Raw genomic sequence first — 19,330 nt, forward strand, 5'->3', positions numbered from 1 at the left:
TCCTAAAATAAGATCAAATCTTTGACTTAATTTTCCCTACATTTTTTTCTTAAAGTTACTATAAGTACTGTTTAGAATAAAAGACAAACACCTAACCAAACACAGCTTAGTAAAAACTAAAGCTAACACCTGCTATATTTACATTTAAATTTCAGAGAAATGTGAGGAAGCTATCTCTATCATCAATAGCAGTTGTTAGGCTTATAAAATATTTTAAGCATATAGAGACAACTAAAGCACAATAGACTTCAGTTTCCTTTCCTCTCCTCTTCCATTCTGACCTTATGCACATCCTTAGTGAGCAGACAAAAGTAAGTTCAGACTCTGAAGGCATTTGATCAGTAGATCGCACATAATCAAAAATGTCAAGTTTTATTTTAAAATGTTAAACTTACTACAGGCTGATAAGAAAGATCAAATGACTTCTTTGAACATGCAATATTTGAAATTGGAAAATTTGGCTTATAACTAATATTTTTTAAGTAGCAAGAGCATTTTATGAAGATGTTGCCCGTTTCAAATACTGAATAAGATCTTCTCTCTCACTCTTCTTTTTAAGACCAGCAAAGATCATTTTGGTTCCAGGGATATATTTCTTTGGGTTCTCCAAATATTCCAACAGAGTTTCCTCTCCCCAGATAACACCTATAAAGGTGAAAATAAGCTTTAAGTTTGTGTAGTTACATTTGTAACGCCTACTTTCTGATATGACCCATGTATGGGAACAAAAGATTACTTTTGGATTCAATATGAAGACTATCATAACCAGGAATACTCAGTTTCTGACCCACAAGAAAATTCCAAAATTAGTCTTTGGTGATCCACACTTTGGCTTCCCTGTAGAAATCCAATACTCCACAGGCTGTTTAGGATTCTTCAAGGTATACCAATGAACTACCACCCCAGATATGTTGTGCCCAAGCAGCACCCCATCCTCCTAGAATCACAGAGAGTTCCTTCTAGAAAAGATCTTAGAGATCAATTAATCCAACCTCTCATTTTGCAGATGAGTAAATGATGACTCAAAGAGAGGGGAATAACTTGCCCTGAGGTGACAAGGCTTCTTAGAGTCAAGAATCTGTGACTACTAACTCATATTTCCATGTTTTTTCTGCCAATCATACCAAGCTGCCTCTGCCCAGATCTCTATCAAAAAACTATAATTTCAAGAATCCAGTTCCTGGTTGCCTCTACCTTTTTGCCTTTTTAAAATCAGTCAAAAAGAACATGGACAAAAAGAAACAGAAACGTTAACTCCACTTCTGATAAAATTTTTGAGGAAGCACCTATAACCCCAAACTTGATATAATTAGAAGACTACCAAGGACATAAAACCTGGACCAAAGTGAGAGGACAGCTGTCACTAATGTTCTCGAAAGAAGAAGAGAAACGTTCTCCAAAGTAGGAAACAAATCCTGAAGGGCAAAGTCAGAATCCTGCAGCCCAAAAAGTTGAGTGTATATTGGCTTGCTGTGAAAGTCTACCTAAATTCAGTGTGACACCATGGAGGGCCAGGGGAGCCAGGATTAAAGAAGAAAACACCGACATGCCATCTTTAAAAGAATATACTACCTTGTTATAGAAGAGAAACTGAGGGTGTTGGCTAACCCTAGAACTGTCAGTCTTTGTCAGTTGAATTTAAGAGCCAAAAAACTCCCCACCAAACATACACAGATACACATTCAGACACACACTGTGGGTAAGGAAGACCTCATAACTAACTGGAACACTTAGACCCTCACTCTTACTGTCCTTGTGCAAATAACCAGTCCAATAAGTATTGTCCTCACCAAAAGATGAGTAATAATCAAAAAGGAATCAGCACAAAAGAGTATTAAAAACACATACACACAACATACACACACACAACACATATACACACACATCGCATAAAGGAATACAAAAAACAAAAGCTAAAGGAAAAATGCACATCAGAAATTATATACATTAAGCACATTAAAATTATGACCACATTTCTATGGATTCAAAAAAGGTATTTATGAATCAAGGGCTCAAAGCAGAGCTACAAAGGCTCAAGGAGAATATGATAAAACAGAAAGACATAAATGACATCAAAAAGAACAGATGTTGCTGATAGCACAATGAGGCTTGAAAACATGAATAAAAGCAAAATGCAGAGAATGAAGAGTTTAAAATGATCTAAAGGAAATGCCAGATACAGAAGATATTTAGACAAAGGAGATCCAAAATATGTATAATTGGTGGCCCAAGTAAGATTTTTTTAAAAACAAATGAAATAGAAGAAAATTATTAAAACATATAATTCAAGAAAACTTTCAAAAATAAAAGTCCTACATCCACCAATTAGAAGGGCACATATTCCAGGAAAATGTGAAACCAGTCAATCAAGACTTCTGCACAGCTTAGCAAAGTTACTAAATTTCAGTAAGGATTTACTGAAACTTAGAGGAAAGAGAATAAAACAAAAATAAAACCGAGTATAGGTTGGCATCAGATTTCTCCAAAGCATAATTCAACATGAAGCATACAAAATCCTGAGGAATTAAAAGTATCACCCAATAATTTTATGTCTAACTAAATTATCATTCAAGCATAATGAGAATCCATGGTTGTTTTCGAATATCCAAGAATTAGGGTAACATAGTTCCAAGAATCCTTTCTTGGCATAACTACTGAAAGATAACCTTCCACTAACCAACAGACAAATACAGACACTGTATAAAAGGTAGAAATAAGCACTGATACCATTTAAATGTAAGACAAATGTTAAAACAACTGTGGTAATAATGATTACAAAAGATGTAAATGATATACATCACGTCAGAGTAAATATAACAACATAAGTAGCAAGAGTTAGGAGATGGTGTGAAAAATGGGAGGTTGTATAACCACTTTGATTTTCTCATCCTTCATGGTAGGGGATACACAGATATTATTTAAAGTAGCTAAATCAAATAATAGAGGCATATGGATATTATTTAAAATACAAATATGGCCACTAAAATTAATAATATTACCAAATAAAATTAGCTGGTAAAGGGAAAGGAACAGAGGAAGATGAGGAGACGTGAACATACACAATTTCCTCATGGCTCATACTGGGAGGTATCCTTTGGAACTATTTGAATTTTGACATAATGTACCTGGATTTCAAAATAGTTTTTAAATTATTAATACATTTATGATTTGGTGTGTCCTACTGCCTCTTTTAACAGATTTGACATGACAATAGACAATAGATAAAGATTAATCTCTAATAATAAGTTAGTTTAGTCAATATGCTAACCCATGATATGATTTCTGTAAATGCCCAAGAGGACCTGAGTTTGAATCCTAGTTCTATCACTTGTTAGCATAGAACCCCGGCCAACTCATGAATTAATTCAAACAATTTGTTTCTAAAACCTGCTTCAATTATTATTGCCCAAAAAATACAAATGGGATATAGGTACTCAATAATACTCATAAAGATATTATTCTGAGAACAAAAATTTTATCAACTTACTGACATTTTCAAAAACACAATATAGATGTTCAATATCACTAACCATTAGGGAAATGCAAGTCAAAACCACAATGAGATGCAACTTCACACCCATTAGGATGGCTATTATCAAAAAAAATAAAGGAATAAAATTACAAGTGTCGTGGAGGATGTGGAGAAATTGGAACCCTTGTGTATTGCTGGTGGGAAGATAAAATGGTGCAGCCACTGTGGAAAATGGTACAGCTGTTTCTCAAAAATTAAACACAGAATTATCATATGATTCAGCAATTCCACTTCTGGGTATATACCCAAAGGAAGTGAAAGCAGGGACATGAACAGATATTTGGACACCCATGTTCATAGCAGAATTACTCACAAAAGCCAAAAATTAGAAGCAACCCAAGTATCCACTGACAGATAAATGGATAAACAAAATGTGGTATATACATACAATGGGATATTATTCAGCCTTAAACAGACGGAAGTTATGACACATGGTGCAACATGGATGAACCCCGAAGACACTATGCTAAGTGAAATAAGGCAGTCACAAAAAGGCATATGACTCCACTTACAGGAAGTACCTAGAATAGTCAGATTCATAGAGACATAAAGTAGAATGGTGGTTGCCAGGGCATGTTTAATAGGTACAGAGTTTCAGTTTGGGAAGATAAAAAAGTTCAGGAGATGGATGGTTGCAGAACAATGTGAATGTACTTAACACCACAGAACTGTACACTTAAAAATGGTTAAAAGGATAAAGTTTATGTTATATATATTTTGCCACAATTTTTAAAAGCCACACAATGTAAGATTATTGCTACAATTATGAATTTTGTAAAACTATGCTCTAAGTCAGTCATACGGGACAAAGAATCTTCTTTAACATATGAGAATTTTGGGGGCCAGCCCAGTGGCGCAGCAGTTAAGTTCACATGTTCCCCTTCAGTGGCCTGGGGTTCACCAGTTTGGATCCCAGGTGCGGACCTATGCACTGATTGTCAAGTCACGCTGTGGCAGGCGTCCCATATATAAAGTACAGGAAAACGGGCATGGATGTTAGCTCAGGGCTAGTCCTCCTCACCAAAAAAGAGGAGAATTGGTGGCAGATGTTAGCTCAGGGCTAATTTTCCTCAAAAAAAAAAAGAGAATTTCCATATTCTTTTGAAAACTAAAATAGTATAACTATTTCCAAGAGAAAGATCATACATAGAAAATGAAATATGATACACAGTTTTCCACAATTTGTATTAAAATTCAACTATTGACTTCCTTTTTCTTCTTAATTATTCAAATCTGTCTTTGGTCAAGATATGATAAAGTGTTTTAAATCCTTATTTTATTCTAAATAACCTCATTTTAAAACCCTAGTTCAATTAACGTAGTAAGCTACTTACATTATTCTTTTTTCCAGCTTTATTGAGATATAATTAACATATAACATTGTATAATTTAAGGTGTACAATGTGTTGATTTGATGCACATATATTGCAAAATGATTACTACAATAGCATTAGCTAAAACCTCCACACCATCTGAGAATTACTTTTTCTTTTTTGTGGTAAGAACATTTAAAACGGACTCTTTTAGCAACTTTCAAGTATACAATACAGCATTATTAGCTATAAGTGCCATGCTATACATTAGATCCCCAGAACTTGTTAATCTTGTAACTGGAAGTTTGTCACCATTACCCCTGACCCCAGGCCCTGTTAACCACCACTCTACTCTCTGTTTCTCTAAGTTTGGCTTTTTTTTATTCCACTGTATAATATAAGTGTTATTATACAGTTTTCATCTTTCTCTAACTTATTTCACTTATCATAATGCCCTCAAGGTTCATCCAAGTTGTTGCAAACAGGAAGATTTCCTTCTTTCTCATGGCCGAAGAATATTTTATCGTGTTTTTGTGTATATATTACATATATATAGATCTTGGCTATTGTAAATAATGCTGCAATGAACATGGGGGAGCAAGTATCTCTTCCAGATCCTGTCTTCATTTTCTTTGAATATATACCCAGAAGGGGGATTACTGGATCATATAGATCTATTTTTAACTTTTTGAGGAAACTCCATACTGATTTCCATAGTGGCTCTACCAATTTACGTTCCCAGCAACAGTGCACAAAGGTTCCCTTTTCTCCACGACCTCACCAACACTTGCTATTTCTTGTCTTTTTGATTATAGTAATTCTGAGAGGCATGAGGCAATATCTCATTGTGGTTTTGATTTGAATTTCCCTGATGATTAGTGATGTTGAACACCTTTTCATGTACCTGTTGGCCATCTGTATCTCTTCTTTGGAAAAATGTCTATTCAGGTCCTCTGCTCATTTTTTAATCAGTTTGTTTGTTTTTTCACTATTCAGTTGTATGAGTTCTTCATATATTTTGGATATTAACCCCTTATCAGATATATGGTTTGCAAATATTTTCTCCCATTCCATAGGTTGCCTTTTCATTTTGTTGACTGTTTCTTTTGCTGAGCAGAAGCTTTTTAGTTTGATGTAGTCTCACATATTTATTTTTGTTCTTGTTGCTTGTGCTTTTGGTATCATATCCAGAAAATTGTTGCCAAGACCAATGGCAAGGATCTTTTTCCATGTTTTCTTATAGGAGTTTTACAGGTTCAAGTCTATGTTTTAAGTCTTTAAACCATTTCAAGTTAAATATTGTGAGTGGTGTAAGATAGGGGTCCAATTTCATTCTACTACTTATTATTTTTATTTCATCCATAGAACTAACAAATTATATTCCCAAATAAGTCACAAATTTTACTTAAATGATCTGACTTAGGGAAATTTTATTTCTAATTCTTATATAATGTTAAAGCCAAACCTTCTATACAGGTTTTAATCTTTGACAATAATCTATAATAAAAGATATATTTGTAACAAGTTTTAACGTAATTGCAAGTCAATGCTAATAAGCAATAAAGTCCTCAAAATAGTGGCAGCTAAAGGAAGAAATATTGTTATAAGTGTTCCACAAATTAGGACTTCAAAAGTGGACTGCTCTTGTAATAGGATTATAAAGTAATAAAATGATCATATAGAGAAACATGACTTCGAAAATTAAAAAGCCATATAAATACCAACAATAAATGCAAGTTTAAACCAGGTTTACTCAATATTCTATCAACTAGAAACCCTATTGCAATAAAATGCAACCGAATTCTGACACTAACTGCCTGGAATTAGTACAGACTCCACAGTCCCCAACAATACTGCCCTCATTTCAGACACCAGCAGCAAGTCTGATGTCCTCAGGCCACCAAACTTCTCACCAAATGGATATAAATTTCAGGGTTTCCAGGACCCCCTCAAGTTTGATAATTTGCTAGAATGATTCACAGAACTTAGGCAAGCACTATTCTTACAATTACAGTTTTATTATAAAGGATACAAATCAGGACCAGCCTGATGAAGAGACCCACATGGCAAAATCTGGGAAAGTCTCAAACACAAGGCTTCTGGGTCCTGTCTTTGTGGAATCAGGACTCACCACCCTTCCAGTACATTGATGTGTTCACCAACCAGGAAGCTCAACCAGAGCTTCCAGTTAAAGTGTCCAGAGTTTTTATTGTGGTTTCATTACATAGGCATGATTGATTGAATCATTAGCCAGATGACTGAACTCAATCTCCAGGTCCCACCCCTTATCCCTGGTGGTGGAACTGACATCACCTAGCGCAAAGCTCCAATTCTCTAATCACATAGTTGATCTTTCCAGCTTGGCTAGCCACCATCCTGAAATGGTAGGCTAATAGACCTACCACAAGTAATCTCATTGGTGTAAACTCAGGCCATCCTCCCAGGGCCCAACCTCAAATAACAAAGACACTCCTATCATTCAGGAAATTCCAAGGTTTCAGAGATTCCCTCCCAGGGACCTGGGACAAAGACGAGACAAATTCCTTATTATAGAATACCCATTAACCAGCATTTTTCCACATACTAAATACAGTGATATTGTGTTAAAAACAACTACACTAATGTTTAAAAAGATGCTGAAGCATCCTTGATTTGACAAAGATTAAATTTTATTCTATTCCGTTTTAATATAACTATTTTATCAATTATCTACGTATTTATTTTATGTATATATGGCCCTTTATTATGAGTGTTCCCTGAATAAAGGTATGTTGACGTTCTCACCCCTAGTACCCGAGAATGTAGCTTTGTTTGCAAACATGTCATTATAGACATGATTAGTTAAGTTGAACAAGGTCACACTGGAGTAGGATGGGCCTCCAATCCAATATGACTGGTATCCCAATAAGATGGCCATGAGATGACAGAAACACACAGGGACCATGTGATGATGAAGGCAGAGATTGGAGTTATGAGCTGTAGGCCAAAAACACCAAGATTACTGGCAAACCACCAGAAGCTAGGAAGAAGCAAGGAAGGATTGCCCTACAGCTTTCAGAGGGAGCATGGCCCTGCTGACACCTTGATTTTGCACTTCTAGCCTCTAGAAGTGTGAAACCATAAATTTCTGCTATTTTAAGCCATCTACTTTATGGTACTTTGTTACAGCAGCCCTAGGAAATTAACACAGTCCTCAAATGCTAAGGTCTTTTAGTAGTGCTCTAAAGCAGTTAGACTTACTATATATTGCCCACCTACCCCACCCTGGTTTGCTTGGAAACGCAAGAGAAGTCTAGGGGCCAAGGTCTTTGCCACCTCTCATCCTACTAAACTGTATTGTTCTCAATGCTTCAGGAAAATGAAAAGTATCTTATCTTCAAAAAGAGGTGGCAACCCCTACATGTGCTAATTTTGTTTTAACCAAACCATTGGACTATCCACAAGGTCCCTTTTCCCAAAATTCCAGATAACAAACATTTCATTATATCTTATCTATCTGCAGTATAAACACCTGACAATTAGCCTTTTGATTGCAATGTAAGTGCCTGACATTAAGCTTTTGATTACCAAGACATCTACTTCTAAGACATCCATCTCAAATAAACACATTGCCAGATACCTGACTAGATAAAAAGCCAGGTGGCCCCACCCATGAAGTTCCCTTTTTTAAGAAAGCTCTGGTAGACCTAGAAAACTGATCATTTGCTTTTTCCTTCTTGTGCTTTAATCTCCACTTTTATGTTTTAAATTCACCAGTAAAGAGTGAACCTGTGAAATCCTAGGCGCCCCACCCTTGACCGCAATAAAAGCAGAACCCCAGACTCATGCTTGCACACTCTCTCCCTCTCTCTTTCTCTCTCTCCCTAAGACCTCACTATGTTGCCCAGGCCCTTGGAAACTCTCTGGCAGATGCTGAAGCTGCAGTCTCACAAACAGAATTTCTTTTTCCTCAGGAAAATCTCAGTTTTGCTCTTGCAGTCTTTCAACTGATTGGGCAAGGTCCACTCAGATTATTGAGGATAATCCCCTTTGATTCAAGGTCGACTGATTGTAGATGTTAATTACATCTACAAAATACAGCAAAATCACAGCAACACAGGCTCCATGTACCTTCCAGGACTTGTAAGTAATAAACTTTGTCTTTTCAAAGTTCCCTGATGGTTGTTGTTGAGGTGCATCTTGCAATCATAATAAGAACCACAAGGGCCAGTCCAGCCACAACACTGGCTTCAGTGGGGGAAGGGTCTGTGGGAGCTCACCACAAGTAGTACAGGCCCAGGTGAGTGTCCCTAGGCATTATTAGCCAATAGCATCACTATCGATAGGCTGAGACCAACCCAAAACACTATCTTCTTAGAAACATTAACACAGATTAAAATAAGCAGAACCCCTCCTTTGACAAAGTATAAGCTATTATATGTGTACTCAAAAAACTAGTGCACCAGATGACAACTTCCCTATTAAAGCCCTTCTCCTACAACATGGTCTGCAAAGCTCAATCCAATAAGGTATATTATAGTCTATACAAGCACTATAAGACGCATTACAAAGTCTGAAAATACTAAATTCAAATCAATATGAAGAGGACTTACAGCTTCCATTTATCTATATTTAAAACTTCTCCAAACACCAAAGCCACAAGAAAACTAGAAACCACTATCTCTTATAACTACAAATGCAAAACTCCTCAACAATATACTGGCAAGCTAACTCCAACAGCACATTAGAAGAATTTCACACCATGACCAAGTGGGATTTATCCTAGGAATGCAAGGGTGGTTCAACACAAGAAAATCAATCAATGTAATACACCAGATTAATAGAAAGAAAAAAAAATACGATCATCTCAATAAATGCAGAAAAAGCATTTGACAAAGTCCAATATTCTTTCATGATAAAAACACTCAGCAAACTAGGAATAAAAGGGAAAGTGCTTAACCTGAAAAAGGGGATTTACAGAAAACCCACAGCTAACATCATACTCAAGGTGAAAAGCTGAAAGCTTTCTCCCTAAGATCAAGTATAAGACAAAGATGCTCGCTTTCACGAGGACTATTCAGAATTCAACTGGAAGTCCTAGCCAAAGCAATTAGGGGGAAATAAGAAGTAAGAGCCATCCAACTTGGAAAGAAAGAAGTAAAACTATCTCTATTCACGGATGACATGATTCTATATACAGAAAATCCCAAAGAATCCACCAAAAAAATCTACTACAGAAAATAAATCAATTCAGCAAAGTTGCAGGGTATAAGATCAACATACAAAGATCATTTATGCTCCTATACACAAGCAATGAACAATCCAAAAAGGAAAAAAAAAACAATTCTATTTATAATAATATCTAAAAGAATAAAATACTTAGGAATAAATTTAACCAAGGAGGTAAAAGATTCGTACACTGAAAATTAGAAAACATTGCTGACAGAAATTAAAGACCTAAATAATATGGAAGGGCATCCCATGTTCATAGATTGGAAAGTTAATATTGTTAAGATGGCATACTCCCCAAAGCAATCTATAGATAGAATGCAATCTCTATCAAAATTCCAAAGGCGTGTTTTGCAGAAATGGAAAAACTGATCTTCAAATTCATTGAATTGCAAAAGACCCTGGATAGCCAAAACAATACTGGAAAATAAAAACAAAGTTGGAAGGCTCACACTTCCCAATTTCAAAACTCACTACAAAGCTACAGTAATTAAAACAGCGTGGTAGTGGTATAAGGATAAACATAGAAACCAATGGAATAGAACTGAAAGTCCAGAAGTAAACTGCAACATATATGGCCAATTGATTTTCTTTCTTTTTTTTTTTTTTGAGGAAGATTAGATCTGAGCTAACTACTGCCAATCCTCCTCTTTTTGCTGAGGAAGACTGGCCCTGAGCTAACATCCATGCCCATCTTCCTCTATTTTATATGTGGGACACCTACCACAGCATGGCTTTTGCCAAGTGGTGCCATGTCTGCACCCAGGATCCAAACCTGCGGACCCCAGGCCACTGAGAAGCAGAATGTGCAAACTTAACCTCTGTGCCACCAGGTGGGCCCTGATTTTCAACAAGAGTGTCAAGACTATTCAACTGGGAAAGAATGGTCTCTTCAAAAAATGGTGCTATGACAACTGGATAACCACATGCAAAGAATGACACCAGACTGTTACCTCACTCTATACAAAAATTAATTTAAAATGGGTCAAGGACCTAAATATGAGAGCCAAAACTATAAAACTATTAGAAGAAAGGATAAGGGTAAATCTTTATGACCTCAGATTTGGCAATTAATTCTTAGATTTGACACCAAAAGCACAAGCAACATCAACAACAAAAATAGATAAATGGACTTCACACAAACTAAAAACTTCTGTGCCTCAAAGGACATTATCAAGAAAAGGAAGACAATCTATAGAATAGGAGAAAATATTTGCAAATCACATACGTGATAAGCATTCAGTATCCAGAATACATAAAGAACTCTTACAATTCAACAACAAAAAGACAAAACAACCACACTAAAAAATGGGCAGAGAACATGAATAGACATTTTTCCAAAGAAATTATCAAAATGGCCAACAAGCACATGAAAAGATGTTCAAAATCACAGTTCATGAAGTAAATACAAGCAAAATTATGAGATATCACCTCACACCCACTAAGATACAAATTTTTAAAAAGAAGAGAAAAGAACAAGTGTTGGTGAGGAAATAGAGAAATAGGAATCTTTCTACATTGTTGATAGGAATGTAAAATGGTACAGCTGCTACGGAAAACAGTTTGACTTTTCCTCAAAAATTTAACAAATGATCCAGCAATTCCACTCCTAAATATATATCCAAAAGAACTAAGAAACAGGGGCTCAAACAAACAGTTATTCAGAAATATTCATAGCAGCACTACTAACAAAAGGCAATAGGTGGAAACAATCCAAATGTCCATAAACTAATGAATGGATAAACAAATTGTGATATACACATACGAGGGAATACTATTTGGCCATAAAAAAGAAATGAAATACTGATATATGCTACAACTTCAATGAACCTTGAAAACATTATGCTAAGTGAAAAAAGCCAGACACAAAAGGTCATATATTATATGACTCTTTTTATACGAAATATACAGAATAGGCAAATCCATAGACAGGAAGCAGTTTAGTGGTTGCCAGGGGCTAGAGATAGGAGGAAATGCAGAGTGATTACTTCATGGGTACAGGGATTCTAATGGGATAATTAAAATGTTTTGAAACTACAGAGAGGTGGTGATCATACACCACTGTGAATGCACTAAATGTTACTGAATTACACACTTTAAAATGGCTAATTGTATGTTACGTGAATTTCACCTCAATAAAAGGAATAAAAAGAAATAAAAAACAAGATAAAATAAAATAACCTTTCCAAAAAGCAGTGTAGTAGTGATCTGAAATTTGGGCCTGTAAGAAATGTTAGGCCCCAAGAACAGTTCAAAATAGAGTTGCACTCTATTTTAGAGTTGTACCCTATTTTTTAAGTGAATCCTAATGATATACACATATGGATGTATGTATGTGTATGTGTATGCATATCCAGGAGGAATAAATTGCTTTGCAAAGATATTACAGTCTTTTCCAACCATTTTTAATTTCAACCCTAAAATGCTCTCACTTTAACTGCCATCTATCCACTTTCCACCAACAAAGAAATCACTGAATATACTGTTTCAAACTATATAGCAGTCCCCCTACACTCCAAAGAATCACTACCACAAATAGAAAACTACCATTATGCCACTACAATATGATGTGATTTTTTTTTAATTTAGATCATGCTTTTTCAACATACATGTACTGCATAAAATCAAATACCTTGTACAGGCAAAAACCTATGCCACAGAGAATTGCTAATTCCTCTGATCAAAAAGATGAACAGTTATCCAAACGTAGATCTTATGATATAAATCAATATTTCAGTAATATAAACATGCGGATTTCATTTTAATGCTGCAAATTCGGAAATTATTATAATATTAAATCATGCGCTTTCTTCTTTGCTACAAAGTTTCTGGTTCTCTCCCATAACTGCCTAATTTTTACCTTTGTTTTTGTTTGCATCAGAGTAAGAAAATCCTGGTGCTTGTCCTGTTTTTCGGCCAAAAAGGCCCCAGAGATTTGGACCTGTCTTGTGTTTTCCACCTTTTTCCACTGTGTGGCACTGAGCACATTTTTGAATAAAGATCTTCTTGCCTGCTTCAGCATCTCCCATTTTGTTCTGCAATGAAACATTAAACCACAGACCAAAGAAAATATCAGATTTACAAAGCTGGGAAAAAAGGAATTCCATCAGTTTGAAATTAATACTAATGATATCAAACAAAAACATAATTTAAAGCACACATGCTTTAACGTCTGAGTGCTCAAAAACATGAACATAGCATCCAATTTTACGAAGACTTAATCATCTCATTTATCAGGTTTATTTTCAATTTTTAGCTTTAGCTGCTTCAGAAACTGCTATTGGTATAACCCTTGTTTTACTTCAGCCCTCAAACAATTACAGTAACTTATCCAGGTCAATCATATTCCATTTTTTCTTTTCACTTCCAAAAAGTGCATATGCAAAAGATGACATGAAACACATAGGTCTAACTTGATATCCCCTTACTTAAAAATAAGAATAGAACAAAATGAAAAGGTGCTTAAATATGATATTTATTATGAGTATTTATATGCCTACAATAATAGACAGAACTATAAAATTAAAAACCACACAGGGGCCAGCCCAATGGTGCAGCAAAGTTCGCACATTCCACTTCAGCAGCCCAGGGTTTGCCGGTTCAGATCCCGGGTGCAGACGTAGCAACACTTGGCGAGCCATGCTGTGGCAGGCATTACGTGTTTAATACCAATGTAGTGGAAAATACACGATTTTAAGTAGGAAAGGTTTTATTATATGGTGATAGATATATACAATAAATTTCATACAAAGATATTTTGACTGCCAAAAACTGTTACATAATTAAATAAATGCTCCTCCATCCAAAATGATGTAAAAATTAAAATAATTTCAACTTATTGAAAAAAATGTAGTTTGAAATGCTAATGAATGCAGTAGCTGGGTTTCAGTCTGCCTGCTCTTTGTGTTTCTTGAAGAATGGGTGCTGGGGAGGTGGGAGTGGGGATGGATTTCAACATAAAAGTCACTGTTATAGAAATCATGAAAATACCTAATTCTTTGACAGTACAGTTCTATGCACATTTTTCTACCTTTACAATTCTACTGAAAACTAGAAAATGTTTATTTTATTCTGACAGTACTGAAAAGTACAGTATTGTTTAACTAAAGTTAGCTATTACTCAAAGAGAGGCCAGTACTTCACATACAGTAAAATATACTGCTCTTCCTAATTTCTTTAAATCTATGTGGAAACCCAAAACAGTGTCAATAGTCCACCTAAAGGAAAGACAGAAGTTTTCTTTGGGCAGTATCCAAAACAAATAAGCTGTTAATCAATGTTTTAGGTCCAACAAAAAGTGGAGTAAGAAAATTCACTTTATCCAAGAGAAGCTTACGTTAAAATTCCAAACTTCACTCAAAACACTGCATTCAATTTCTAACTATATGAGTTCAACCAATTCTCTATTTAGATACAGAATCCATTGAGTCTTTGAACCAGGAGTCATAGAGAGAAAAACTTTAGTCAGAAAAACAAATTTACAGCCTTTTAGCAAAATACATTCACTGTAACTATAAATTTGGTATCATACAAAAACAAAATGTCATCTCAGTACTAACTAAAGAATCCTTATTTCCAATTTTATATAAAGCAGAAAGATCGGATTGATTTTTATACCAATTAAATGTTACTGGTAATTCAGAAAATGAGACTTTTTTTTAAGATTTTATTTTTTCCTTTTTCTCCCCAAAGCCCCTCCGGTATATAGTTGTATATTCTTCATTGTGGGTCCTTCTAGTTGTGGTATGTGGGATGCTGCCTCAGGGTGGTTTGACGAGCAGTGCCATGTCCGCGCCCAGGATTCGAACCAACAAAACACTGGGCCACCTGCAGCAGAGCACGAGAACTTAAACACTCGGCCACGGGGCCAGACCCGAGACTTTTTTTAAAAAAAGAAAAAACTAACATTCTCTTTATTTATATAGATTTCACATGCAAGTCACTTATGAGAAAATTTCCATTACCACTGTTCAAACTACCAGTATTTATCATAATTAAAACATTCACCGCTGCCATCTTTAATCACTGCTGTGCAATACCTGCAATTCCAACGACCCTCTTCAAATTGCATTTAAACCAATAGATTCAGCAGTGGCAGCAAGGGAGGCAGGAAGATCAGAAAGGATGTCAAGAGAATTCATTTTGTCTTATAATCATTTGGCACTCTCTACTGGTATTTAGTAATTAAGAAGAAATACCTCACTAAAAATAGGCAAAGATGTGACATCTGGTATGATAATGATGACTCACCAGAGAATGAAGTAATTCTAACGGTAAATAGACAGGGTGACAGTAGCAAACACGTATACATGGCTTACTATGTGCCAGGCATAAGTCTAAGCTCTTTATATATTTTTAATGCATTTAATCCTCACACCAGCCCAGTGAGACAGATACCATTAATATCTCTATTTTTACAGATGAGGGAGATTAAGTAGCTTGTTTAAAGTCACGAGTTGATGAGAAGTGGAGAGAAATGGCGAAAGGTGAACGGAAGAGCAATATTAAATGTATAATCCTTGCAGTTGAATTTTAACAATTCCCTTTTAAGAGTGATCTAAGCAACCCTAGGTTGAACACCAGGTCTGACACACTGCGCATGCTTAACTGAGCGAGAGTGATTAAAGAGGAGGAAGTGAAACACTTTCTGCTACTGGTACATACCATTGCCATATCTCACTTTAACCGTAAAAAGATGAATGTGTTAAGAACAATCAAGGCACCAATAAAGCTTTCAAAATTTACAAAACCCACAAAATTGAAGTGATGAAGGAGGGTAAGCTCACTAGAATATTTTAAGGGTGAATACTACACAGACTCAAAATGATTAAGTGGGATTCTGCGTGTTGTAGTGGAAAAAGTACTAAAGTGGGATGCATCACAAAGGTGGGATCCTGGGTAAATCGCTTCACGTCTGTGATCCCCGCCCCTGCCGTCCCCCACACATACACACACACACTCAGGCGTCTACGGCCTCTCTCCCTTGTAATCAGCTGTCACTGAACCTCCGAACAGGAATGACGATCCACCTTTCCAAACACCCAATCTGGGCTCTTGAATGCCACCACCTCCATTTTGAGTCGACTTCTGCCAAGCGTGGGCGGAAGGCTCTACTCAAAATCAGTCCCACCCAGAATTCAAAAAGGCTGCAGAGGCCCCTCGCTAGAAAAGTCTTCTGTTGCACTTAAGGACACCTGGGTCCCACCAGGCCGACGCTAGGGCAAGCCTCTGACGAGCAGGGAGCAGGATGGCTGGATACACCTCTCTGGGTGGACCCAGGCCCAAACTGCATTGGCTCATAATCAGTGCCTGGCCCGCTCCCTCACAGCCAATCTCACACCTACCCCTGGGCCAGCGGCTCTGCCCTCTGCCTCCCAGGGTAACCCTTGGCAGTCACCGGGGCCGCTGCCGGGCAGAGCCTGCGCCCCAAACTCAAGGCTGGCAATTCCGCAGCAGAGCCTCAAACACCGGCACTGAGGTCCAACCAGACATGTGCTTCCGGTGCACGCTGGGCAACAGCAGGCCGGGCTCCATCCGCGCAACTGATTGGCCCCCAGATCCCGCGGGATCGCAACTCTCGCAGGGCCTTAAAGCCTTGCACCTGCTGTGCTGTCGCTGACTGTCTAAATGTGGCAAAGTGAATGAATGTCTTTCGAGCGCAACAGTCCCAAGCCTGGCACTTTTTTCGTTTGTTTAACTTCTACCTAACCAAAGAGTTCAATTATCTATGTCTATTTACAGTATGTACCAGTTCTTGCTTGAAATAGGAACTCGACATTTATGAATGGTCCATTAGCATTTGATCACAAGAATGAAATCACGTCAACAAAAGAATAAAACGAGAGTCGCTATGGGCAGGGCACTGTGACAAGCAACTTGGAAATACAAACACCAAACCGGAGCCCCGATTTTCTATGAGTTACAATCCAGCTAGAGCAAGATTTAAATATATTAAAAGTTAAATCATTATAAATGAGCTACATAAAAATACAATAATGCCAGAACTGACAGCAAGGTTGCAAAGCTGCTTGCTAACTGCCAAAAGAGCAGAATGGAGTATGGATAGAAATGGAGAGAGAATGAGTTCTGAAGGGGCAAGGGAGGGAGATATGGAGGGAAGAACTGAGAAAGGTACAAGGAAATGAAGGTACCCCAAAGGCAGACAAGTGAGAAAGTTGAAGTTGTGTTTACGAAAACATGGGAAGGGAAAGGAGCCTACCTGTGGTCACATACTCACTGAGACGTGAGTGGTAGGGCTGTGACAGAGAAATAGGAAGATTAAGATAATTTTTTAAATTGCTCAACAATCAAGGTACTTGGGAAAATGATCGTGAAAATTCTATGAATTAGGTAAGTGGGAGGTTTACCCGATATTCTTGTTCTCTAAAGCGCTGTCCAATAAACCTTTCTGCCATGTTGGAAATGTTCTTCATGAGGGCTGCCTACTAGCTGCAAGTAGCTTTTAAACACTTGAAATTTGGCTATGCGACTAACTGAATTTTTAATAATGTTAATTATAGTTAATTTTCATTAATTTTATTTTAATTTAAATAACCACAATTACCCAATGGTTGGATGAAACTATTCTAACTGATACCTGTGACTTCTGTCCTGTGATCTACATATTTAAAAGATGTACGTCATCAAATTGAATCAAAAGGACCAGGTCTACTGGGAGAAAGAAGTCAGGAGTTAAATATTATCCTCAAACTCAAATGAAGACATGCAAACTCAAGTAAAAGGAGACTATCATTTCTTGAGTGCCTACCACAGGCCAGGCTAGTTGCTTGCATACATTATCAGTAGCCAGTAGCCTTACAGATGGGAAAAATGGAGACTCTGGATCATATTCCTACAGAACAATATGAAAGGTAATAATTGATCACTAATAAATATCAGTGGTAAAATCTATTAAAAATTTGCAAATAGGGCAAAACGTTTTTACTTAATTAAACATAATGTATGAAGACTAATATCAATGACCAGTAAGCCTTATTGTAATTACATCATAATTCAAGACTTTCTGGAAAACAAACAAGAATTTACTAACTTCTTCTTGCATTTCAAAACTAAGTCACAATATCATCTCTTATTTTTTAAAAAGAAATTCATATGAATTTTGGAAGAAAAAATTTCAAGGGAAATCTGAATTTCATGTGAAATAAATACGTGTTTATCACTCTAATAATTGTGCATTATAGGCTACATGTTTTAAAGACCTTGAAAAATTTTAATCTTCAAATGCCCAGAACATCTTTTCTGTAATATAAGACCAATGAATAATCATTCTCTCAAACTTCAGAATTTTCAGCTGTTTTAGTTATATGTGATTCATGTTCACATATGATATTATATGATTTGAAATATGACAAATCTGTCATTATTGACGAAAATGTTCTAAAATTGATTGTAGCAATGGTTATCCAATGCTGTGAACATACTAAAAACCATTTAACTTAACACTTTAAATGGATAAATTGTACGACATATGAATTAGATCTCAAAAAGCTGTTTAAAATAAATAGATGTCATATGAATAAAAATATACTTACTGTATTTTAGTAATTTATAAGTAAGTTTCTTATTTTCCTTGAATATGTTGTATTTCACATGATTGAGTAGTAAGGAAATTTTGCTTTCCTAGCATTTCGAAACATTTATGTTCCTGGTTTTGTTTTATGCAATCTTGTACCCCTTCTCTAAGAAAAAAAACAAAAGTAACAGCTCTGAATATCAGCCTAAAATTTTCAGGATACCAAGTCAGTAGGAATGTTTTACAAATAGAAATTGCCCAGTCAGTGCAGTTTAAGAAAATTGCACATTTTCCACTAGATGGCACTAGGGTGCAAGTAGTATTGCTACGATCTTTGCACTTCCTCACATCAATAAAATTGTTACATTACCACATTATTTTCATTCATCTTGATTGGCCTGGATAAGGTAAAGAGAACTGGAAAGTTAAGATAAAATTCTTCATTGACTTGCTAAGCTCCAGGGTAAACAGAGCCCTCATTTTACAGATGTGGAATATAATGCAAGGGGAAATTGTCACAACCTTGTGCTAAAGTCAAGGTAAAAACCCAGAATCTCTGACTCTCAGCTGCCATCATGCAACTATACAACATCAATGGTGACAGAGTGGACACCATAGTCAAAGAGAGCAAGAAAGTTAATCTCTATTGTGCCATTCTACACATATTATCTCATATGATCTCTAAGCTATTAGCTCCATATAGATTATCTCACACAATCCTAACCAGACAAGACCAAACTACTA

General features: G+C 36.3%; 1 protein-coding gene across 1 annotated transcript; it reads right to left on the reverse strand.

Moving 5' to 3' along the window:
* Window positions 1–333: 333 nt before the first annotated feature.
* LOC103547975 (cytochrome c, testis-specific) lies at window positions 334–16,564 on the reverse strand. The gene is made up of 3 exons (XM_008515501.2): window positions 16,398–16,564; window positions 12,914–13,088; window positions 334–645 (listed from the first exon to the last, which is right to left on the reverse strand). Exons 2-3 carry the CDS (start codon window positions 13,080–13,082, stop codon window positions 497–499), a joined length of 318 nt encoding a protein of 105 aa, XP_008513723.1. The 5' UTR covers window positions 13,083–13,088; window positions 16,398–16,564; the 3' UTR covers window positions 334–496.
* Between the last annotated feature and the right edge of the window lie 2,766 nt (window positions 16,565–19,330).

The sequence above is a fragment of the Equus przewalskii genome, chromosome 17 (genome assembly GCF_037783145.1).
Source record: "Equus przewalskii isolate Varuska chromosome 17, EquPr2, whole genome shotgun sequence".
Lineage (NCBI taxonomy): Eukaryota > Metazoa > Chordata > Mammalia > Perissodactyla > Equidae > Equus > Equus przewalskii.

Coding starts and splice junctions, on each gene's coding strand:
- LOC103547975 (XM_008515501.2), bottom strand. CDS start 13,082: ATGGGAGATGCTGAAGCAGGCAAGAAGATCTTTATTCAAAAATGTGCT. Junction 646..12,913: donor TGATGCAAACAAAAACAAAG/GTAAAAATTAGG, acceptor TCACCTTTATAG/GTGTTATCTGGGGAGAGGAA.